This window comes from Haliotis rubra, unplaced genomic scaffold, assembly GCF_003918875.1.
Source record: "Haliotis rubra isolate DU_JTF1 unplaced genomic scaffold, ASM391887v1 Scf91, whole genome shotgun sequence".
Taxonomy (NCBI): domain Eukaryota; kingdom Metazoa; phylum Mollusca; class Gastropoda; order Lepetellida; family Haliotidae; genus Haliotis; species Haliotis rubra.
In genome coordinates, this window is record NW_025767646.1 from 1,633,827 (window position 1) to 1,659,145 (window position 25,319).

A 25,319-nucleotide genomic window follows, 5' to 3' on the forward strand; every position below is an offset into this window, starting at 1 on the left:
GCCCCCAAAACGACAACTATCGCAAGCCCAAGTGGAGGAGATTCGCAAGCTGCGTGGAAAAGCCCCAGCACAAGAAACTAGACAACGATTCGGCATCGGTTCCAATCGACTACGCAAAATATGGAATACAGCCCCTGGAGGGAAAGCGTCGACCCCCAGCACAGACGCAGCCACTAGCGAGGCGTCTGCCGGCAGCGTATTGCCCGCTAGCGAGAGCGTATTGCCCGCTGCAGAGCCGACTGTTCTCCCCGTCCAGGACTTCTACGAATGCTTGGGGAGGCTCGTGTGGAGAAAACTGCGGTGATGTCGGCTCGTGTGGTGTACATCGAATGATGTCTCTGCTCGAAGTCGTAGAGGTGCATGTCAGGGGTCTGGGATGTATATCGAACAATGTCTCTGGTCAAAATCGTAGAGGTGCATGGGCTGTACATCGAATGGTGCCTCTGCTCGAAATCGTAGAGGTGCATGCCGGGGGTCTGCGTTGTACACCGAATGGTGTCACTGCTTGAAATCGTAGAGGTGCATGGGCTGAACATCGAATGGTGTCTCTGCTCAAAGCGGAATTGGTATATAATGACACTCTTAGTTGGCCTGTCACAGAATCCCATTCTATGACTGAGGGGGAACAGGTGGCTGCTTAGCATCTGCGGTTTGCAGTCCTCGTTCCCGCCCGGGGGTTGCCGAAATTCATGGTACCCTACAGATTTTAAGGCTCCTATAGGGGTCTGGGGTGTGCATCGAATGGTGTCTCTGCTCGAATTCGTTAATTTATACTGGGGGCTGGAAGCGGAATAGATATATAATGACGCTCTTAATCGGCCTGTCACAGAACCCCATTCCCTATACTACTGGTTCTCAACAAAAATTTAGCTGGCGAGATGACACGTACCCCAGCTGCACAGGCAGTGCACTGTATGAACTTAGTAATTGCATACTTGGGTCACCCCCGTCATTTTCATCCGTGAAGAAATCATAGACTTTGTAAATTATAGACTTTCATTTTCTCTCACTTTGTCAATCAGCAGTAATCACACGTCTCTGACATCACTAATGCGCGTGAATCTCGCTTTTCCTTTAGTTGCCACTACGCCCTTGTAACAAACTTGGAAAATGCACAAATAAATTATGACAGTTTCTTAAACAACCTTTTATTTTTTTGTGTCACAAATTATGCAAATTTTTCTAGAGTTGGTCTGTTGTTTTTATTGCACTCCGCTTTGGTTTGATTCTATTTGTTTTGTGTTAGATTGGAATTCATCGGTATCATTTTGTCTCAAACGGACTGTACTGTGTCATCACGAACGGTTTATTATAGTCCATGATTGAATCGGATGTCCATTAACTTCTTTAAGCTGTACATGCATATATCAACACTTACAAACTTCTTCTCCATGTCCCAGCAGCAGATATTGTTGCAGTAGCGGATGAAGACGCCGCGAATGAAGTCGATGATGATGATTTGCCCCATGGTGAAAATGAGATCCATGACCGTCAGCTTGAAAACTTCCTGAGAAACACAATCCCAACTTTTACCATCTCTCTCATCCCACGTGGGAAAGCTATGATAACGCCTATACTATCACACAGTAAATTGATATTGTTTTTCGTCGGCTTCTGTTTGGTTCTGAGAAGGCCAAAAAATATAATATAATGCATGACAAATTCTCACAAAATAATTAAGCATTCTCGTTTCCAGTTGAGTGAGTGAGTTTAGTTTTACGCCGCATTTAGCAATATTCCAACAATATATGTGGGGGAAACCAGAAATGGGCTTCACACATTGTACCTATGTGGGAATTCGAACCAAGGTCTTCGGCGTGACAAGCGACCACTTTAACCACTAGGCTACCCATCGCCACTTCAAGTTGGTGACTTTATGTATACATTGAAGTCAAGAGAACAATGAAATGCAAATGCAACACAACACTAAACTCTTTTAGGATTAATACATTTTGGCTATTGGTTCTTCACTTTGATGACATTTTAAGGTGCTTTCCCACCAGAATTAAAGCATTTTTCATTCAATTGTATGCAACTTAAATTTTGTATCAAAGCACCTTCACAGCACCGCAGGGTACATCAATAACATACTCGGCGTCATCAATAAGCTATTGGTCAAGGGTCAAGCTATTGGTAGCATTATTTCTCAAAAGTTGTACAGTCTTCGTTTTTGTTTTGAAGTATATAAACTGAATGCTTTTAAAACTTTCTTAATATGGAAAATAAACATCAGGCCATTGGAATGTCATTATTACGTTCTTTAACGTCCGATACATTCTGTTACAAATGGCACATGTTCTATTCAAACTGTCAATATGGAAATCCACCTGCCACTTAATGTCAATGATTTGCACGTGCAAGTCGCTCTATCCATGGAAAGTGCAAGACAATATATACACATGTATTGATGCTTTTCACTGTCGTTCACTGTTAAGATGCATGTTTGAAATAGCAGCTGAAAATGAGACGTTTTTGACACTCGCTGAATGGGGTCAGGCTACAGGCCTTTGGAATCAAACTCAGCGGCAGGTTGCTGTCCGCTTTAATGTGAGTCAGAGTACTATTGGTAGACTGTGACAGAGACTTCAAGTCAATGGGTCCGTGGAATATGCACGTCGACCAGGTCACCCCAGAGTCACAACAGTCCGAGATGATAGGCACATGATTAACACTGCGTTGCGTAACAGATTCCTTAACGCAGCAGATCTTCAGACAAAATATTTAAAATGTTAACGATGTAGGATATCCAGGAACGTTCGTCGACGTTTAAGGGCAGCCGGACTCCGCTGTAGGCGACCTGCAGTTCGTCCACCACTAACACCACGTCACAGGCAGGCGCGTTTGAGATGGAGTAGACATCATGGCCGCTGGAATCAACGTCAATGATCTCGTGTGCTCTTCACAGATGAAAGCAGATTCAATCTGTCCTTCCATGATGGTCGGCAGAGGATTTATCGTCGCAATAGAGAGCGAATCACAGATGCAGCTGTGGCCACGCGTATCCCATTTTACGAGGGTCGGTCATGATTTGGACACAGATAACTCCTAATGGACGTACTCTATGTGGTCGACGGTAATCTTTCCGGACAGGGACGATAATCTGGCTCGTATAGCAGTACCATTCCTGCAAGCTATGCATGGCTTTTATGGTCGACCCTCTGTACTGCAAGACGACAACGCTAGGTCTCATAGGGCCAGGATTGTCACGGAATTCCTTAGGCAGGAGGGTGGAGCGGATGAGTGACCAGCATGCTCGCCAGACCTCAACCCACTTGAGCATGCCTGGGATGAACTAGGTCGACGTGTGTACACACGTCACCCAGCACAAGTGGATCCCCAAGGACTCCGCAGAGCTCTACTAGAAGAATGGAATGCGATTCCGCAAGCTTTTTTATGAACTTGATAAGGAGCATGAGAACAAGGTGCACCTGTGTCTTGGACGCGCGAGGAGGATACACAAGATATTGAATGACCGATTGCTTCATTTTGTCATTTTTCATTTAGGGGTTGGTCTATTATACACAACTGATGTTTGCTAGTGCTGTTTGAACTTTTCGTCTGCATCGTCACCATGTGTCACGTTTTGTCAACACATTAAACATTATGATGACACTCTTAGTTATACTTTTTTTTAGAAACTTTTCTTTACATATGCTATATATCATTTGACCCTTTATTAATGGCGCCTAGTATACTTTGAGGTGTTTACATTTTCAACCACGAAACCAGAGGATTTGTTGCAGTGTAAATCTAAACTTCCATTGTTGTATTTGGCTAAGTATATTAAACTGTGTTTGTATAAATAATAAGCCCAGCCTCCATTGCCTGGCACAAATGTACATTTCTGTAGAAAACAGACGAGGGACGGTTAGTCCAAGTCTTTGAAGCAAATAAACACTTGTCTGTCTGTCATTATCGAAATTACCAAAAACATATTGTCCTGATGCGTGTCTATTATCTAGAAAATAAATATACTGAACATCATTGAAAACGCACCACTGATAAAAGTTCAAATTATTAAAAGCACGTTTAAGGAATTGATATTTCTTGAGTGGATAATAACAGATGGACGACTGACAAAAACAACAACACAGAAAAGACGCTCATTCATTGAAATGTTCCACAGTCAGAAAGGATCAAACACACGTGGGGTCAAATCGAAAAGTCAATATCGCGTGTGACCGCCATTTGCATTGATACATGCAGTTCAACGTCTCCTCATTGAGTCAATAAGCGTCCAAATAGAGTTCTTGAGGATGGCATTCCACTTCTGCAGTAGTGCAGCCTCAAGTTCCCGGATGTTTCGCATCTGTTGTCGCCGCGAAAAACGTTGACCAATTTCGTCCCACAAGTGCTCCGTGGGGGATACATCTGGCGACTGTGCTGGCCATTGAATAACCTGAATGTGTTGCTGGGCCAGATACTGCATGGGAAGTCTTGTTGTGTGTGCCCGTGCGTTGTCCTGTTGAAAAGTATGGACATCTTGGTGGTGATTGAAGACAGATACGATGTGATTCTGAAGAATCTGCTCATGGTAATAAAGGGCATTAACTCTCCCTTGACAGAAATGAAGGCAGTCCTGTGATTGTAATTTATTCCACCCCAGACGATGACACTCCCACCACCCAAGGTCTGTCTGAACCACACACTCATCAGCATAACGTTCACCACGTCTACGCCAAACACGCAATTGGCCGTCAGCATTACGTAGATGAAGACGTGACTACCACACCATGCCATTGTTGTAACCTTTACTGAAAATGCATGCTAGCCCATTGTATACGCTCATTACGGTGTCTGTCAGTCAGAATTGGTCCAACGTAAGGACGTCGAGCATGGAGTCCTGTAGCGTGTAGACGGCGTCGCATGGAGTCGCTGATGACCCCCACGTCACCCTTGAACTAGTGCAGCAGTCCTGGCAGTCGGCAGTGTTCAATCACTGATATGGACAAGGTCAATATGGCGATCCTGATGGAGCGTCGTAACACGTTGTTGCCAAGGCCATTGAAGGTCACGGGTGCTGCCTGTCTATTGATGTCGTCTATGAAGCCTAACGATGGTAGAGTGGCCAAGTCTAAGTTGTCGAGCAATATCCCTGCTGCTGGTGCCAACCTGAATCATGCCTAGTGCACGTTCTCTTTCGTGAGATGTTAACCTCGGCATCTCTGTCCTCGTTTCACAATCGTTAGTGAAGCAATGATAATCGGTTCTCATACACCTGCTTTTAATGTCACAGTCAGTATGATTTCAGAATGAAATTCGCGCTTTTTTCATGGCGTGGCTGCATGTTGATGCATTTTGGAATTAAGAGTCATACTGTGGACAGGAATTTGTTTCTAAAGGAATTTTTCAACTGGACATGCCCTTCGACTTCATGTTAGTTATATTCATTGATCATTGTCATGCTGAAATCCATCTTGATGAAAATATCGACAATTTTCGACTGGTACGTTTTCAATGATGTTCAGTATATATTCCCATGCTTGCGTTGTTTAACGTCATGCAAAGTCACGTGTAACCACAGCAACCTCATCCGATATCCATGCACATGTAATTGGTTTTGAGCATTTCTTTTGTAGTCGGCTGAACCTTAAATTAAGTAAAACGTAACATGTGGTAATCGCCTCCTTTTTATTAGGACAATTAAAGGGGACCCCAAAAATCTTTGTATTTGTGGTTTTGTCACTCTGTTACGGCAGCGGAAGTGTCATTGGTCTTCGTACATGGCCAAAGGAAGTAACTCTCAGCAACCTGCCGCCTTATATGGTGTTACGTCTACAGGATTCCCATCCTGGTTACCGCGAACCCGGCCATGGTTGCAGTAGTAAACTTGAGTGACGCTCAACTCGTTTTGTTGTTTCTCTCTTCGTGCAGGTAATTATCCCATAAATATTAAAGTGTTAATTGTGTTTACCATTCCTAGATTCCATATATGTATATATCAAGCTTGTAGAAAGTGTGGTAAAACTGGAATTGGTTAGGTAAACTCAGGTCAAAGCGCGTAATGTCAGGGACAGTGAGTTCACGTACAGCGTGACCTTCAAGATGTGTAAACAGAGTGTATTCGTTAAATAAACCTTACTTATGGTTACAGATTAATGCTAGAGTTTGTTATGAAATTTGTTGTTTGTAAGGGAATTAACAAATCGTTGTAAATTTGAAGATAAGTTTATATTGCTAGTTGGAAAGATAAGCTGGAACGAGTTGTCTCCCCTAAACTAGGGATTCAAGATGGCTGCACCCATGTGTAAACATCCGCTTTGAGCGGTTCAGTTTATCTCAGTTGTTAGGGAGTATTTTAATCAGGAACAGAATGTTTGGTAATTATTAGCATTATATCAGCTGTTATGTGTATTGTAAATGCATTTAGCCATTATTGCCAGGGGGTTGGTAAATCCAGCCATGTTGACATAGTAAATAATAACAATAACCATATGTAGAATAATTCCTTGTTAGTTCATTTATATAGTTGTCAATCTCGAATTTATTGTTAATATGGAAATGTTGGTTGAATATTTCTATAATGGTTGAATATTTTGTACACAAGTAAGTAGTTTGTAATTTTGATGTCATGGACATATCATGGTAATTGCCTAAGTATAATGAAACTGCAGTAAGTTTTCCAGGATGTAACCACAGCAGTTATCATTGCCTGGTTATAATACATGTTAAGTGTATTGGAAATAACTACTATGTCAGGCGTTTTTAAATTATTAAATGGTCCTGTAATCTATAGATCAAATCAGGTTACATGTTATTTCATTGTTCAATTTTGCAATACCAAGTAATTGATTGAGTGTAATAACTCAATAGTTCATAGTTATTATAAAGATGTAATTTTTAGATTAAAATTGATATTTTATACTTATCCTGACTCATGCTTAATTGCTTGTCTCTTTCTTCTTGCGAATGATAGTGGAACACTTGAATCCCCTTTTGAAGCTCCCTTCAAAACAGCAGACGTAAAATCACTCACCCAGTGTTATCTCCCTTGTGACTCTTTTAGGCGGGAAACCACGTCACGTGTTTGGACATGCCCCTCACTCTCTCCTGATTATACAGGGAATCCAGAGTGCCATGAGGGGAGGTTGGGAGGGCTCACTTCATGAGTCAGGATAAGTATAAAATATCAATTTTAATCTAAAAATTACATATTTTTCCTTATCCTGACTCATGCTTAATTGCTTGTAGAATCCAACGGAACAGGTGGTGGGTCAAGCCACTCTGGATTCCATGCTGATTTACGTCCTGCATACCCCCTGTGGGAACTTCTTAAAGTATATACTGATCCTTCCTTCCAGCTTCCTCTGATGAGTTTGGGGGGACCACAATATGTCAGATTTTCTGGAACCGCTTCTCCTGACAGTAAAAGTGGATTTATACGACTCCATGATTGATTTCCGCATCAATGGAGTAGTGACCCTTCTTCATATACGAGTAAGTCCTTACAAGTATAGGGTCTGTCACTCATGCTAGCCTATCTTTAGACGTGCGCACGGACTCTAAGCTTCAACTCTCTGAGTGTCGGCTTTTACAAGTCTAGTGATAAAGGGTGAGATTCATCTCAGCGTCTTTGAGGAACCGTCAATTGTTGTGCTACAACAAGAGGCCCAAACTGGTGGATACCGGAGACATCCTCGGTAGCAATGTCTCTGAGGTAGTGGTTGGCAAACACCGTCTCCGACTTCCAATAGCAGCCCTCCATTATTGTCGAGATTGAGCAATTTCCATGTAGAGCAAGTGTCGACGCCAGTGCTCTTACTTCATGAGGATTAGAGGCTCGTGGTGGCTCAAGTCCTGTTGCTTTATAGGCTCTCATCTATATTGATATTGTTGTACGTGAGACTTCTGTAGGTGTCTCCGTAGATACTTGAATGAAAAGGCGCTTGAATTTTCGTCTCCTTATCTTAGACCTTTGTAGGTAGATTTGTAATGCTTTGACTGGACATAAGGATAGATCCTGAGTATCCTGTGGTCCAAGGACTGACGAAAGTGCTGGGATGTGGAATTGCCTGTCTGGTTGACCTGGCAATTGGTTCTTTGCTATGAAGTCCCATCTCAATCCCAGATGTATGATGGTGTGATGTGCATCAAATCGTATTCGTTCAAAGTCCAGAGCATGTATTTCTGACATCCGAGCTGCTGTTGCCAAGGCGACCAGGAACAGAGTTTTATGTGTTAAAAACTCATAGGATGTCCTTCCTAGTGGTTCATAAGCATCACTGGTGAGATGCTGTAAGACTACGTTGAGATCCCAAGCAGGTGCTTTGAATTTCTTTTGTTGGTCTTCCAACTTAAAGGAGCGTAGTAGAGCTAGTATCTCTGGTACTTTAGTCAGTTTCACACTTGTCTTCATGGTGGTAACTGTACTAAGGGCCGCTAGGTATGTAGATAGTGTTGAATCTTTTAACCGTCTTGTTTGTCTTAGACGACAAAGATATTCCGCCACTTGTGGATGTGTAGCTTGCATTGACGTGAAACCGTTCTTTAAGGCGTATTTCTCAAAACTCTGCCACTTGTCGTCGTACAAGCTGCGAGTTGATCTACGTTGAGCTAGTGTGACTGCGTTCGCTGCTCTGGAGTATCCTAGGCCTCTTTTCTTCAAGCAAGTTTTAATACGTTCCATGCTTGTAGCTGGAATACTGTTGGGTTGCCGTGTGCTTGCTTTGTGTGCGGATGAATTAGTAGGTTCGGCCACTGTGGAAGTTGTAGGGTTGGATTTCCGAGTTCTTGAATGAGGATGGGAAACCATACCCTCGCTGGCCAGTAGGGCGCGACCAAACTCAGTTGCAGGTTCTTCGTCTGCTTGATTTTCTGAAATACCTGCGCTATTAGAGTTGGAGGTGGAAACGCATATGCGTTTATTCCTTCCCATGGGATGCTTAGAGCGTCTGTTGCCCATGCTTGTGGATCCGGAATCGGAGAGACGAATGTTGGTCTTTTTTGTTGAACCTTGTAGCAAACAGGTCTATTAGTGGAGATCCTATCTTTTGTATGATGCATCTGAATGCTTCTGGGTGTAACATCCATTCCGTCGGGGATGGTTGTGTTGGCCGAGATAGGGCGTCTGCTATCACATTCTTGGCTCCGGGAATGTGACATGCTTTCCCGTCGATGTTCAAGTTGTCTTTTATTCTGAACAGATGAAAGCTGAGATCTAGTAGATTCCTTGATCTTGTTGATCCTTGTTTGTTGATGTAGAACGTCACTGTGGAGTTGTCCGTGTGGATCATCAGTTGTGCGTTCCTTAGTATGCTGGACCAGTGTAGTAAGGCGTTTACGACTGCTTTCATCTCAAGCATGTTGATGTGTAGACTTTGCTCCTGGCTCGACCATTTTCCTGCTGCCACTTCGTTGTCGAGGTGGGCTCCCCATCCTTGGAGTGATGCATCTACATAGAAATGAGTGTTGTACTCCGGCTCTGATAAGTAGGTTCCTCCGCAAACATTCGACCTTCGTGTCCACCATAGGAGATATGGTTTCAATCCGTCCGGTAGTCCGAAGGATTCCGAACTGTCTAGATGAGCGTTCACAAACACTTGTAGTGGGCGTAGTTGTAGTCTTCCTCTGCGTGTCATGTCTTGTGCTGACGTGAGGAGACCGAGTAGGCCTCTGCCAATTTGAGTCAGTGTTGTAACTTGACCCAACGCTCCTCTGTGTGGGTTGTAGTTCCGATTTGAGGAGATTTACTAGCCATCCTAGTTGTGTAAGTAGCCTGATCGTGAAGTCTAGTTGCAGTCTGAGTTGACTGGGATCTTGATGAGCTTGAATCCCGTCGTCCAGGTAAAACGCACTGCGTAGACCTCGATGATGTAGATAGGCGATGATTGGCTTTGTCACTCGAGTAAACAACCAGGGGGCCGACGATATTCCAAATGGTAGCACCTTCCATTGGAAGTGACGTCCGTTGAAAAGGAATCGTAGATATTTCGTTGAGTCCAGATGTATCGGGATGTGAAGATACGCATCCTGTAGATCTATGCTGGCGAGGTAGTCTAATGGACGTATGAGTTGTCGCAGTTGAGGCAAATGTATCATTCTGAACTTTGCAGGGCTGCGTAGATAATCTTGGTTGAATTTCCTCATTTTGAATATAAGTCGAAACCTTTCCTTGGAATTTTTCTTTGGTACTAAGAAGATTGGGGAGTAAAACCCGGGTGTGATGAATTCCTGTTTTATTTCTTCGATCGCCTCCTTCTCGAGTAGAGTTGTGATGGCGTCGAGTAAGTTCTCCCTCTGGTCGGCAGCATAGTTATGGCCCAGAGAGTTGCTTGTCAATGGTGGTACTGCTTTTAGTTGTATCAGGTATCCTCTGCGTAGGATCTGGGATACGTAGTCATCCTGAAGAATTCCCCAATTCTTCCAGTAGCGTTGTAGACGTCCACCCACTGTCGAAGGTTGTATGGGAACGGCTGGGGGTGTAAGACTCCAGTCGTTCCGAACCCGTCCTTCAGCCTCTAAAGTTTTTGGTACCTCTGGATGCCCTGCCTCTTCCGGGGTTACCTCTGGATGCTCCGTTTGGGCGACGAAAAGGATCCTTGCCTCCTCTGGAGTTGCCGTATTTCTTTTCTCTGGCTCTTTGTATTCCTGTGAACTTCGACTTTCCGGAATAGCGTTGTGAGGTCTGATGGATAACAGTAGCTAGTGTGTCGATGGACTTGATCATCATTACCTCCCTTGATTCTTTGGTTATTTCCTTGGCCACGTCCTCAATTTCCCCTGCGATAGATGATGCTGACCACAGAGCTCTGTATAGTGACTTGGTGAAGCGTTCACTCCATGTACAAGAAGAAAGTAGTCCTTGTCTTCTTAATAGTGTCAATCCTGCTGATGTAGAGGCCAGATGTTCAGACATGAACTGATGATCTTTCTTCTGTGTTAGTAATGCTGAGTAGATCATTCTATCTTCTTCCGAGGTCGAGTTTCTAAACTTGGCGATGAGAGGTTCATTGATAGCTCTTGACCTGGCTAGTCCAAAGAAGGTACGTCTGGTACTTGTGTCTAGTTGTGCCAACTTCTTGTCTTCAACTTTGTAAGTCCTGGCTCGGGAGTCGTTGATGATCTTGTAGGTCTCGTCTATTTCTGGGGCCTTCGTAAAGAGTTCCATATGGTGAAGAGAGAACTTCTTGGACTCTGGACTCTGGAATTTCGTTGCCTTCTTGAAAGCTGTGCTGAGATTCCCTGGTACATCTGCGACCGGATCCTCGTTATACATCTTGTATGTAAACGCTTCATTATCCTCTTTAGAGGGTGATGCAAGTTCTAGTCCATTTGCCATCCAGGATTTAATTTCTGTGTCGGAAAATATAATTCCTCCGTCATCTTCGGATTTAGAGGTTTCTCGTTTAGGAGATGGTTGCCACTGTGATTCTTTCCTGCGTGGCGATCTGCGTGGAGACCTACGTGGAGACCTGCGTGGAGACCTTCTTGAATGCTCCTGTTGGTTGTCCGTGTCAGAGGAGGATGATCTGCGATGATCCAGTGAACGTCTGGTTCTGTTCCTTCGCTTCGGTGAAGGTGTCCTAGTACATTGTAGAGTGTGCGATCCTTCGTGCATGCTTCCTCCTTCGTGAGTGCTTCCACGCCTGCTTCCATGAGTGCTTCCTCGTAAGTTTTCGTGAGTGTCTTCACGGATGCTTCCTCCTTCATGAGTGTCTTCACGCATGCTTCCGTGATTGCACTCGCGCATGCTCCCGTGAGTGCTCTCGTGCAGACTGCTGTGATCTGCTGACTACTTTCGATGTAGATGGGGCCTCCGTTGCTGCTTTCTCTTGTGCGAATCTTCGCTCCATCAGGTCCATCATCTGCTGCGTAAACTGCTGCATGAAGACCCCAGGGTTGAAATTCTGCGACGACGACTGCTGCTGCTGTAGCTGCACTGCGGATGACGCATCTGAGAGTGTCGAGGCTTCTCCCCCGGACTGCGGCACTTGTGACGAACTGCCATCTCTATCTGATGTCTGCGTTGTGATGACTGCTGCTGTTGCCGTAGATGAAGACTTCGTCTTCTTCCTCACTGGCACTTCAGGGATGAGGATGGGAGGCTCATCATAGACATCTACTTCATCTGCTGGGATGATCTCAGTAGCAAACGACCTCGTCTGAAGTGCTGCCCCATGAGAAGACTTCACCGGAGTCTTAGTAGACGACTTCTTCTTCTGGGAAGACGATGCCCTCGTCTTCTTCGACTGCGATGATGTTATCGTTGAAGTAGATGACCTCTTCTTAGAGCCGGAGCTGCCATCAGACACAGCGACCTGCTCCGTAGACGCAGCCGGTAAACTACTAGAATGGTGAATGTCAGTAGGCAACAACAAACTGTTATTAACGCAATCATTTGGTTTAGACATGACTTGAGAAAGTCGTCTACTCCTGTCCTTGGCACGCCTAAAAATGGAATATAAATAATTATTAAATGAAAATTCAGTTAAGTGCTGACAAAACTGACAGCGAAAGCTGGAAGAACATGGAGAAATACAATTAGGATCAGCAAATGACAATAGGAGTCTACAACGACTGCAAGATTTCATCAAAAATCACCATGATGAAAACACATGTCAACTACGTGAACAAATACAGATAATTTTGATCAAATTTCAAACCATATTGTTGGTATATCAATCCTAAAACCTTATACAGCTAATTTAGTAGCAAGGCCTAAAAGTTTAAAGGATATAACGCCGTATAGGGGACCCAGGCGCTCTCACAACCGTCCTCAAGGGCGAAGAAGGAGAGAGAGGGGCATGTCAAACAAGTGACGTGGTTTCCCGCCTAAAAGAGTCACAAGGGAGATAACATTGGGTGAGTGATTTTGCGTCCGCTTTTTTGAAGGGAGCTTCAAAAGGGGATTCAAGTGTTCCAATATCATTCGCAAGAAGAAAGAGAAATGCAAATAAGCATGAGTCAGGATAAGAAAAAATATATAATTATGGTGGATTGTAGAGGCCACCTGCGTTGCCATTCAGTGCATGAGTGCTATTAGCTGCTGTTGTATACTTTCATAAGAAACATCATTACCCCTAGACAACAAGCCCTGAAAGTATTCTGGTATATTTGTAGTAAATACTACATTCACGATTACTAATGTTAAACCATGTTTATTGTATAAATTGGTGATGCATGAATGAGACAGTAATCCTTGTTACCACGAAACCCGCCATGGTTGCAGTAGTAAACTTGAGTGACGCTCAACTCGTTTTGTTGTTTCTCTCTTCCTGCAGGACTGGACCGCCTCCGTGGTGTAGTGGTTAGAGCGTCCGCCCGGAGAGCGGAAGGTCGTGGGTTCGATCCCCGACCGCGTCATACCAAAAGACGTTAAAATATGGTACTTGTTGGTCCCTGCCTGGCGCTCGGCATTAATGGGTACAACAAGGACTGGTCGGCTCGGAGTCAGTATAATGTGTCTGAGTGGGGTATTCATGCTTCATTGCGGCATGGTATCTCAGTGGGCTAGCACTATAAAACCAGCTTAAGTCTGGGCTAGTACAAGCAGCCGCACATACACATACACACGCATGCACGTCGTCATATGAGCGAAATATTCTCAAGCACGACGTAAAACCCAATTTCACCTCACCTCACCAGCAGGCAACCCGATAGGGGCAACAAAAATATAAACACACCAATAACGTACCATGGAGAAATTGATATTTACCTGGCCTATCATTGTTTCCCAGCAGAGGTCAGAGGTTTCCTCTATGACTGTACAATTCTGGCGTCCTACTGGTGACTCGGAGACTGTAGGCACCGTTGTGCTGATGTCGGAACACAGGACGGTGTCGTTACCGAGGCTGGCCAGACGTGCCGCCCTCTCAGACTGGATCTGTTTTTTCTGTGTGCCATTCAACAGGTTCATGTATGAAGACGATTTTACATTCCATTTATAACTTTGGCACAGTAAAGACAAAAGGTCGTGCCTCGCAGGCTAATAATCTTATCCAAGTAAAGGTCGTTGCTGGTGAGGTTAATTAGAAAGTAAACTGACCCGAGCCAAAGCCAGATGACGATCGTGGTTCGTTAGTAGTGAGTGAGTTTAGTTTTACGCCGCACTCAGCAATATTCCAGCTATATGGCGGCGGTCTGTGAATAGGCAATCCAGTGATCAACAGTATGAACATCGATATGAGCAATTTGAATACAATGACGTGTCAACCAAGTTAGCGAACCTGACCACCTGATCCCATTAGTCGCCTTCTACGACAAGCATGGGTTACTGAAGATCAAGTCTAACCCTGATGTTCACGGGTTGGTTGATTAGTAACTGAGCCTATCTCACCCAGAACTTGAGTAAGGTCTACCTACCGGGGCCGTTAGGCCAGCCCAGTGTTTAGAATGTTCGCTTATCTCGACTCAAACACGGGTTCTACTCCCAACGTAGGTACAATGTGTAAAGACCATTTCTGTTTTTCCACGTCCATGTATTGCTGTAATGTTGCAAAAAAGCGGCGTAAAACCTCACTCACTCACTCTCTCCACCTACCAAGTCATCTTGTTTGTTGTAGAGGGCGATAAAGAGGGTGTAGAGATTGAGGAGGTTGAGGGCGAAGATCCTGGCGAGCTGGAGACGGAGGTTGATCCTGGGGTGGTACTTCTCCATCATTGATATCAGGTCAGAGATGTTGGGGAACAGGGTGGATATCAGGGTCATTATCACCGTCAGCTGGAATATACATTGAAGTGTCATGAGAACTGATGGACGCTTGGAATATGTTTCGAAATATATATCTACCCTCTTTGAAAACATTTGTAAAGGTTCGTTTGTTATATTTTCTTCGTCAGTCTCAATATTCCACCTCTGGTGACGAAACCCTCGGCCACGCCAACCAGTGGTTGACAGCGTGACCTTTGACCAACGGCAGTATCCCAAATATTTTGCGATTACTAGCAGTTAATTTAGTATCAAAACCCTAGTTGTTTTGATGTCATGATATTAAATGGGGTTAAAGTACACCTTAACGACCATGTTGCATGGGATTCACAGACGCTTTCGTACATATAGTCTACAACATTATACTTCGATTGACGGAAACGAATGTACCCCGATACATGGTTATCCCCCAACTACTGACAGCCTAAACCCATTCCTAGGTCAGTACTGACAGCAGGGGCAACCTAAACACTCAGCGGGTAATTGTAAGAGTACCTCATTCTCCGCCCAGAATCCGGCCACGAAGTTCTTGTCCTGTCGCTTCTGGAGCTCCATCTTCCGCGACCTGTCCACGAACAGCTGGATGATGTAGGCACTGAGAGCTAAGGACATCAACACCAGGACATTGGCCAGCACCCTCAGGAACAGCAGCAGGTGCCTGCAAGAGAGAGGGCCAGTAACCATTATTCAGGAGTGAGTGGGGGCGGTGGGGTAGCCTAGTGGTTAAAGCGTTGGCTCGTCACGCCGAAGACCCGGGTTCGAATCCCTACATGGGTGCAATGTGTGAAGCCCATTTCTGGTGTCCCCGCCGTGATGTTGATGGAATATTGCTAAAAGCGGCGTAAAACCAAACTCAGTCAGTCAGTCAGTCATCAGTGAGTGAGTGAATATGGGTTGATGACGCTTTTAGCACTATTCCAGCATCTATCTATCTATCTATCTATTTATCTATAGGGCAAATACCTAACCTAACAACCCTGTTAAAAAAAGGCTTGTATACATAATTACTCCAAAATGCCGCGGGTTTTACAATTTTAATTTCTTATTATATTTTCCTCCTATTTTAGCTCCCTGGAGAGTATACAAATCAAGCTGGCTTGTTAGGCACAAGAGGGCTAACAGTCACTTTACCATCCCTTACCTTTAGACAAAATTTCTTTAAACACCAAACCATTACCCGTACGCCTACGAATTGCTATGCATCACATAGGAACGACTACTGTTTCCGGGGATCAATGGCATATTTAACACAATATTTGTTTTGCTCATTATATGATGCGATAACTATAGCTTTAGCGGCCACCGATATGAACAAAGGTGTTTATCTCGCGATGGTGTAAGCCTTCATTCCCATCTATAAACGTAAAATTGCCAAAGATACCCAGAGAGATCATTTGTTCACGTGTTTCTCAACGGTCAGAACGAAGACATTTTTAAGTGTAAATAAGACCAATTGTGCGAGGGTGCAAAGCATTTTAAAACAAATAGATGCTCATAAATGTTATTTCCTGCAGACTGTAACAAATATTTATGTATGTATGTATGTATGTATGTATGTATGTATTTATGTATTTATTTATTTATACGTGTTTTACCAACACATCTTCGTATTTCATTTAAGAAATATCTACCACCTAAATTCTACACATTCATGTTAGACAAATCATTTCGACCGTGTAGGGCTTCAATTTTTGTAATTTACTGCATGTATGGTAGTGAGTGAGTGAGTTGGGTTTTATGCCGCTTTGGGCAATATTCCAGCAATATCACGGCGGGGGACACCAGAAATGGGCTTCACACATTGTACCCATGTGGGGAATCGAACCCGGGTCTTCGGCGTGACGAGCGAAGGCTTAACTACTAGGCTATCCCACCGCCCCGCATGTATGGTAAATTGAGGTTTAATTGTTTAGAAAATGTACTTTTCAGGTGTAAAAAACAATTGTGTGCACCTACTTGTTTCCTTCTTTTGTCTTCTCCTCTTCCTCCAATATAGCTTCCTGTAACGAAGATGCTACAACATTATGTGTTGTTCAGCCGGTTGTTAGCCACGTGGTGTCAAAGCTGGTTAATATAAACAATCCCTCCCCACACCAAAAGTGGTTGGTTTTTGTTTGCTCTTTAATGCCGCACTCTGCAATTGTTCAGCCATCTGATTCCGGTCTGTAAATGATCGAGTCTGGAGCAGACAATCCAGTGACTGACATCATGAGCATTGATCTTTGTAATTAGAATATAATGACTGTGTCAATTAAGTCAGCGAGGCTGAAACACCCGATCCCATTTTTCACCCTTTACCACAAGCTCGTGTTAGTTAAGACCAAGCCTAATCCGGATCTTCTTAGGTCACGAGTAGGTCATACAGAACGACCATTCGGAAATAGTTTTCTTCAAAACGTCTCCACAATTTGAGCCAAGAAGAGATTTATTCCATACTCCCAAAACAATAATTGAATCGTTGTGACGTCTTTCGTAGCTCATGACGATCCTTTCAAAACTAGAATTTGTTTCATATGTTCTCTGATTTTCTCGGAAATATACAGAGTGAGTGAATTTATTTCCGTGAGTGTGGTTTTACGCCGCTTTTAGCACTATTCCAGCAATATCACGGCGGGGGACACCAGAAATGGAGTGAATTTAGATTTACGCCGCTTTTAGCACTATTCCAGAAATATCACGGCGGGGGACACCAGAAATGGAGTGAATTTAGATTTACGCCGCTTTTAGCACTATTACAGCAATATCACGGCGGGAGACACCAGAAATGGAGTGAATTTAGATTTACGCCGCTTTTAGCACTATTCCAGCAATACCACGGAGGCGGCTTCACACATTGCTCTCATGTGGGGAATTGAACCCGGGTATTCGTCATGAAGATCAAACGCTTTAACCACTAGGCTACCCCACATTAATAAACAAGGCACAGGGATGTCCCCAACAGCTCCGACCACGGTTCAAAAACGGATCTGATTTATGAGAACTACCATAGTTCGACATCATAGCAACTACAAAGCAGAGTTTCAACTTCATAGTTTTGTAGGTGTCTAAACCCGGACGGGCGGACAAAGATAGGACGCTCCATATATGGAACACCAACTTTTAGTCAGGTGTGCTAAAACCTGCTTCTGTTCATGTCCGCGTGCATTACCTTTGACTCCGCGACATCTACACATCATGGTTGAATTATCACATCCGCTATCCCTTGTATATGTACATCCAAACTATATACGGTCAGCGCTCTCATCTCTCATGTTGCACGGCTCCATTTTGTCAAACTCCATGGCGTCTTTGTACTCTCGCGACACTGGCAAGGGTGTAATGTTTGACGCTCTCGTGTTCACGTTTGCTCTGTTACTTTGGTTACCGGAATATCGTGTTGGAAACGCAGTTTCTGTATGGCAATCCTGAACGAAATACTTCCACTGTATAAAAGTGGGTGTACTTTAAGTATTTATTAAATTTAATCCAATCAGCTTGAACTCTTTTGACTGGGTCGACAAACGCATGATTTCCACGGGCAAGTTTGGCGTCGCGGTGGGCGCATTGCAAACAGTCGCATGAAAGCGAATAATCCGTGTAGACTGGTACCCTACCCTTCGCCGGCGAGGAGCGCAAGTGCTCCAGGGTAGACAAACCAGTCTATTTATCCGTGATGTAATTAGCCACCCGAAAGCGTAATGTCTAAACAGGGATAATCTACGTCTTCTATTCTCTCTGGTTTAAATGCTCGTGATTGCTACCGCCTCACGACAAATGGGAATCAGACACTTCGAGTTACCTACCCTGATTGTTGTGACAAGAGACGCGTGTTTCGTGTTGGCAGTTTCCTTGTTTCCGATCATGTAGTCCCACTCAGTAAACAGTTTCCACGAGAAAGTGAAATGTTCGTCTTTGGTCGACATTCGACTTTGGCGGGAGTTGGATGCCATCCTGCAAAACATAACATATATAACAGGTAAATTCAACGTTGAATGCCAATTTGTTGTCAATGTTGGATCTTCCACTCTACAGAAATGACCACTGTAGTCAATAACTGCAGTTGCTGGTCCAGCTTGAATATAAGTAGACAAAACAGGCGTAAAGTAAATGCTGCTTCTAAATCTCATATAGGGGATTCGCCATTGATCTTTTGATGTCTAAACATCAACTTTCGAGGCAAGCTTCTACTTGAAAATGAAAATGCTTTCATGGGAGCTTCCAGTTTATCTTTCGAACCAGTAATTATAAACTTATGAAAACTATCGTTACGATTTAAAAGACTCACGTTTTCAGCACAAAGATGAAGCTGAGGGCAAACGACATGAAACATGTCAAGAGGTAAGCCAGCGGCAGACGATATCCGCTTCCAATTGTATCAGTGTTACCATAGTAACCATAAAACACGACCGAATACTTGAGTATGCCCTGAAAAAAAAGTGACAGTATTAATTTATGTTCCCCAACTCACTAAGGAAAACTTTCTTTGAAAAATGTTAAGTTACCGTGAGAATTTAGGTTCAGTTCACAGCCAATAATATTTCCTCAAAATCACGGCGGCGTCTTAGCAACCGAATAGTGGTTGATAAATGTGAGTATGGCCCCACATCGTGTTGGTACGAGATACCGTATGGTGCTCTAGAGATTTCCGCTGCCTTAAAGTACAAACGCGAGAGACCAGTTAACGAACAGGCTTCCACAGGCAAACTGGAGGCACGATATGACAACCTGCCATTTAATTGAACCCTGGGACAGGTGTATACGACAGGTGACAGTCACCTAAGCTTCCTCCAAAAGTGACATCACTACGTCTCACTTCATTAACGTAGCACAGTGTTCTGGCAACAGTCAATCAAAATTACTTTAGAAAGAGTTTGTCATGGCTCTTTATATCAAAATTCAGTTTCATATGCGCTAGTCCTGGATATAGTTAGCCTAATAAAAATCAATATTCATAAATGAACCAATGGCTGGAAAAGATGTTTTCCTGACAATCCATCAAAGAGGAGGAAGTTTGTATTGAGACAATACAAACAGGGCTGGTTATGGAATCCTGGAAGGGACATTGTCGCGTTGTCGCATTGTCGCGTTGTCGCCCTCTCAAATACAAGCAAAATGAGGCAAAATTAACCAAAACGCGACACGCGACACGCGACACGCGACACGCGACATCGCGACAAATGAGCGAAATGTCGCGTTGTCGCGATGTCGCGTGTCGCGTTTTGGTTTATTTTGCCTCATTTTATTTGTTTTTGAGAGGGCGACAATGCAACAACGCGACAATGTCCCTTCTAGGATTCCATAGCTGGTCGATTGCCTCTACCACGTGGTTTGAGTTTACGGCTATTTTAAGCGTCCTGTAATTCTAACCAATCTCAAAGGGAGGCTCTGCTGGTGAACGGCTTCACGGTATGTATGAATGGAAATCATAAAATACAGAGGGCCAACTTATGGTGGCTGATTAGGGCCGTCTCGTGTTATCGCTTTCTCGTCTCGTGATATCGCTTTCTCGCTTTCTCGCCTCCGAATTTTAAGGCGAGAAAGCGATGGCCCTAATCAGCCACCATACCAACTAGGTAGCGTTGCGATATGATGTAAGGCAGAATCACAGGAGAAATAGCATCGGTGATCAAGATTTGTCAAGGACGGCTCTCGTGGTTGGTTGTTGGTTGGTTTGTTGTTTTACGCCGCACTCAGCAATATTCCAGCTATATGGCGGCGGTCTGTAAATAATCGAGTCTGGACCAGACAATCAAGTGATCAACAGCATGACCATCGATCTACACAATTAGGCTACAATGACATGTGTCAACCAAGTCAGCGAGCCTGACCACCCGATCCCGTTAATCGCCCCCCTAGGTTGGTATCTTCACGGGCAGACAGCTCTTGTGGAAACGAAAGCCCAAGATACCCACTTGTTAAAGGTAACTTACCTCAGCGTCCCAGATTGTCTTGAGATCGGCTGATTTGGCCTCCTCCTCTGCCGGCACCGTCTTCCTCGTCATGTTACCGTGGGGGACGCCCACGATAAGCTGGGGGAGAAGGTCACATGTACAGTGTACAGTCGGAGGTGAGACAAGGAGTGAGTATGGATTTACGCCGCTTTTCGCAATATTCCAGCAATATCACGGCGGGGTGGGGGTTGGGGGTGTTCACACATTGTACACATGTGGGGAATCGAACCTGGGTCTTTGGCGTGACGAGCGGACGCTTTAACCACTAAGCTACCCCACCGCCCCTGAGAGAAGGAAATTAACGCCACTATGAATAATATTTCAGTACTAGTTTCAACCCAAACCAGTTAGGCAAAATGGTAAAAACACAACCATGACATTTTCTATGAAGGCCTCTTTTCGGCCACTAGATAATCAATTAGAAATCACAGTGTAAGTTATCACTCGTGATCATATGAATGAGACTCAGTGTGTCTTCATTTGAACAAGTTGCATATTGTTTACTTTTAACAAGTGACGAACACTTAATGTTCTTTAGTTTTAACATGAGCAGGTGTTTGACCCAAGCTGATATTTTTACAGGACATAATAACAGTAAAACGCATATTAAAAATCCATCGGGGTTTATTTGTTTCTTGAAGGTAGAAAAAAAGTTCTTTGTTACTGAAATTAATCCATGTTTTCCATCATGTCAAGTAACGAAACTTCTAATAAAATGGTAGAATGGTTGTCCGATATTTCGACATGTCTGATCAATATGTCATATACATGAAATTTTACTAAAAAATTGATTTTTTAGTGGCCCAAAAGGCGCCTTCGTTATATTGTCCCTTCGGGTCGGGATTGCCTTAGACTACTTCACGAGGTAAACTCTAAGAATCTCGAAGAATCTATGTTGTACATTACACACAATATCAACCTGTCCCATCTGCAATATTCCTTTCATAAGGTTTATTTCTCATGAAGAAATAGTCCAATATGATAAATATGATCCCAATGTCATGTTTTGTCATATGACGAGGGGGTCTAATGTGGGAATGCATTATACCTAAAGATAATCATTGACCGCATATTCCGAACACTGCTTAATCCCTCGAACAACGCTAGGGGCTGTCGGATAGCCTCGTGGCTAAAGCGTCTGCTCGTCACGCCGAAGACCCGGGTTCGATTCCCCTCATGTCCACAATGTGTGAAGCTCATTTCTGGTGTCCCCACCGTATTGCTGGAATATTGATAAAAGCGGCGTAAAACCATAATCACCCACTCACTCACTCAAACAACGCTATGTTATGGCGTCATCTTAAGGTCACTGGATTTTTAGTTAGTCCTACCAGGTAGTCCTACAATTGGTGTTGTGTCCAAAAAGTAAATGCCAATGTGACTTGTTTAAGTCACGTGTTACCTGAGGTCTGCCACCTTCTGGCATGGTTCGATGACTTTCTTTAAAAATCTGAGATGGCGCAGGTATTAAACGTTTACTGGAGGATTAAACACGATCATAGTGACGAGGCTTACAGAATAAGAATCAGATTGGGTGACATTTTCGGACAAGCTGCTTCCAGTGGCCGAGGTAGCAAACTAGTAAGGGACTTAAGCCAGCTAGGTCACATGTGTTAGACAGCACATAAATTGATGACGTGTACCTCTGGAATGATGACGAAGCAGAGCGGCAAGAAGGTGAGCCATATATTAATCCAGATCAGCCATCGCAGGAACACGAAGTAGGAGGCCACCACTGACCCGAAGTGACCTTCAACATAGCATGGCATTTGTACTTAATATTGTCAGTGATGCTGGAACTACCACTACTGCTACTACTACTCGGGTGGTCAGGCTTGCTGACTTGGTTGACAAATGTCATCGTATCCCAAATGCGTAGATAGATAATCATACTGTTGATCATTGGGTTGTCTGGTCTAGACTCGATTATTTACAGACCGCCACCATATACCTTGAATACTGCTGAGTGCGGCGTTAAACAACAACCAACCAACCAACAAACCAGCTACTACTCCTACTAAAAGTCCACACGAAATCTACCCATTTCTACATGTAATCTTCTAAAACTAAATATACTCTCCAAAAAAAGAAACGCATAATGAAAATAGCAATTTCATGTAGCAATGAATTAAAACGTGATTCATTTTACACAAAAGTTTTTGCTCTGTTTATGAGTCCTATGGTGTTTATGTTTTGAAACATCACAACAAAACGCACCATCCGTAAAATACCCGTATTTAACAGCATGATTTTCAATTTCGGCGTGTAGTGTCACAGAATACACAGTTCACATGCAATGCACATGAAAGTTGGGGATCAGATAGTCTCAATGATGGGTACAAAAGGTTGATCGCTGTCTGTCGATTATTCACTGTATGTGGAATATTGTTGACGAACGCAAAATACCACGTCTAAGTGAAGCCAACCGTCATATCGCCACTGGTTTGCTTGAAGCTGGCCAGTCTCAACGTGCAGTTGCCCGACGCATGAATGTTCACCAAAGCACCATTTCACGGCTCTGGGAGAGATATCGCCGGCAGAATGCGGTAGCAGATGCCCCTCGTAGTGGGCGACCTCGAGCGACCACTACGGCGCAGGATCGCTACATCCAGGTACACCACCTGCGTCATCGACCAGTACTACGGCGACCAGTACTGCTCAACAAATACCCGGATTGAGGAGGCTTTCTGCACAGACCGTCAGGAACAGGTTGAGAGAGGCTGGTTTACGGACCTCACAAATATAAACATCGCGAGAGTTACCTTTCTTGAATGGCATTCGTGCGGATAACAGGAAAAATAATCGAAAATAAACGAGAAAATGATAGGAACTGGACTCCCAAAGCTGTGGTAAAGAGTAGATGGGTTAAAACTTGAAACAGGTAAAGTCCCTTGAGCGCTAAGTGGAGGATATTGATTCCTGGAGATATGTGCTATAATGTCAGCTTGTCACGACAATGACGTCACACCAGGGACAATGGTTTTGGCACCGTTATGGAATGGTAACTGCATCTGTCAAGTTGTTGATTGTGATTTGTGACGGTTTGTGTGAGGAATTGACCATATTTGGATTTGATAATCTGAATCTACGTCGTCATCTCAGGAGATAATTGAAAATGGTAGTTCATTAACGTCTTTTTATGAGACTGTCGGATATACGTTTTCAGTGCCTGGAATGAGCAATTTAGCAGGAATTAAACCATCCCCCGGGTTGATACGGAAAGGGTACGGTAGAACCACTGCCCGAGTGTTTACTCTGAGCCGAGACTGGCGTAGAGTTATCACCTGTTATTGCACGTCGGGTAGCAATATTGGGTTAATGTTAGAATAACGACAGTTAACAAAATGAAAATTGGTGAATATTGCTCCATACATCCTTCATGCTTTAATAACATGCAAACCGAAGTGCAAGGAAGAGAATGTCGATGGGACTCAGACCGGAATTGACTCTCATGCTTTAGGTCTCATGAGTACTGCTCAAGTGTTCGATAAATACACGAATCACAACCAAACTATTATGTCACATTATTCCAGCACGTCTACTGAAGAACGCGTTTCCACGGCGATTTCCAAAGAATTAGTTTAACTATTCAGCTGTATTATTGGCTATTACACATGCATGCCAATGATTCGAAGTATATAAGATAAAAATATTAACAAAACAGTTCTCAGAAGTGATGGCAATCGACGCGTATTATATTATATACAGTAATATTATTATATATGCACAGACCTTTGAATGTCACCTGGTCGTTAGGTATAAATTATCAAGCACACATTTCAATAAAACGTACTATTGCTATTTACATTTGACCTTGACCTCGAACCCACCTTTCACCAAGGGAAGGAACTCCATATGATGAGCGCCTCCTGGAATTCCGACGTTTGCTCTTGCGCCGATTGACTTGACGCGCATTACCCCCATGGCCCCCTCCTCCTGATTCCTCCAGAAACTGACCCATTGGGATGTAAGTTCGTATCTCCAAAGCGGTCAGTTCAAGATGTGAATATTTGTCTCCAGAATGGTAAATCCAAGAAAATAGTATCCCATCACATTGTGATCCTTGAGATGCTTTTATGATTTACACAGTAATCCAATTCTCATTTGAGACATCATTCTGGGAACTTATTTGCCGAGTCAGGTTTTCTAATTGCAGAAATGTGTGAAGTTTCAAACATTCGCATGGCTCGGTATCCGGATTACAACATCTCACATAAATAGAACGTTGTGAATCCAGACAGGCACGACAAACGATAATAGGAACGTTCACCTCTGAAAATCGACTCCAAACCTCTTCGTTCCACAACAGTACAGGTTCCAATTATTTCAGAAATGTAAAACCAATAAAGAGTTTCCTTTGCCTTTACACGTTTCATCAGCCGCCACCCCAGCACATGAACGCGGCTCGTCAATCAGCCTGTGTTGTTTATGACACAGTAAAACTTCTCTGACAAAGAAACAACAAAGATCGTCGCTCCGTTCGTCATCGTCAACCAGCACAAGTCTTTGTTCGCTGACCTAACTCTCATGACCTGCCCATAATTCAGTGTCGTTTATCATGCAAAATCGTCATTTCAATCCATAAATTTGGCATCAGCATTCAATACAGTCCCAGATGGTGTAAAGAATCTTTCCCTCGAGGAATCTCAGACCAGACCACTCTTTTACGATGACTCCGAGAATATTCAAACCAATAACAGCACCACCATCGAGTTTTTCTCAATAAAATCTTCACCCAATTA

General features: G+C 43.7%; 1 protein-coding gene across 1 annotated transcript in view; it reads right to left on the bottom strand.

Annotated features, from left to right (window-relative positions):
* Positions 1-22,346, bottom strand: part of LOC124264127 (transmembrane channel-like protein 3) — a 42,944-nt gene extending 20,598 nt beyond the window's left edge. Inside the window, exons 1-9 of the mRNA XM_046698847.1 lie at positions 22,221-22,346; positions 20,557-20,655; positions 18,912-19,051; positions 18,430-18,577; positions 16,604-16,647; positions 15,143-15,305; positions 14,480-14,659; positions 13,655-13,831; positions 1,379-1,507 (exon numbers count right to left, since the gene is read on the bottom strand). Coding sequence (XP_046554803.1) covers positions 1,379-1,507; positions 13,655-13,831; positions 14,480-14,659; positions 15,143-15,305; positions 16,604-16,647; positions 18,430-18,577; positions 18,912-19,051; positions 20,557-20,655; positions 22,221-22,346 — 1,206 coding nt within the window. The remainder of the gene's footprint in view (positions 1-1,378; positions 1,508-13,654; positions 13,832-14,479; positions 14,660-15,142; positions 15,306-16,603; positions 16,648-18,429; positions 18,578-18,911; positions 19,052-20,556; positions 20,656-22,220) is intronic.
* Between the last annotated feature and the right edge of the window lie 2,973 nt (positions 22,347-25,319).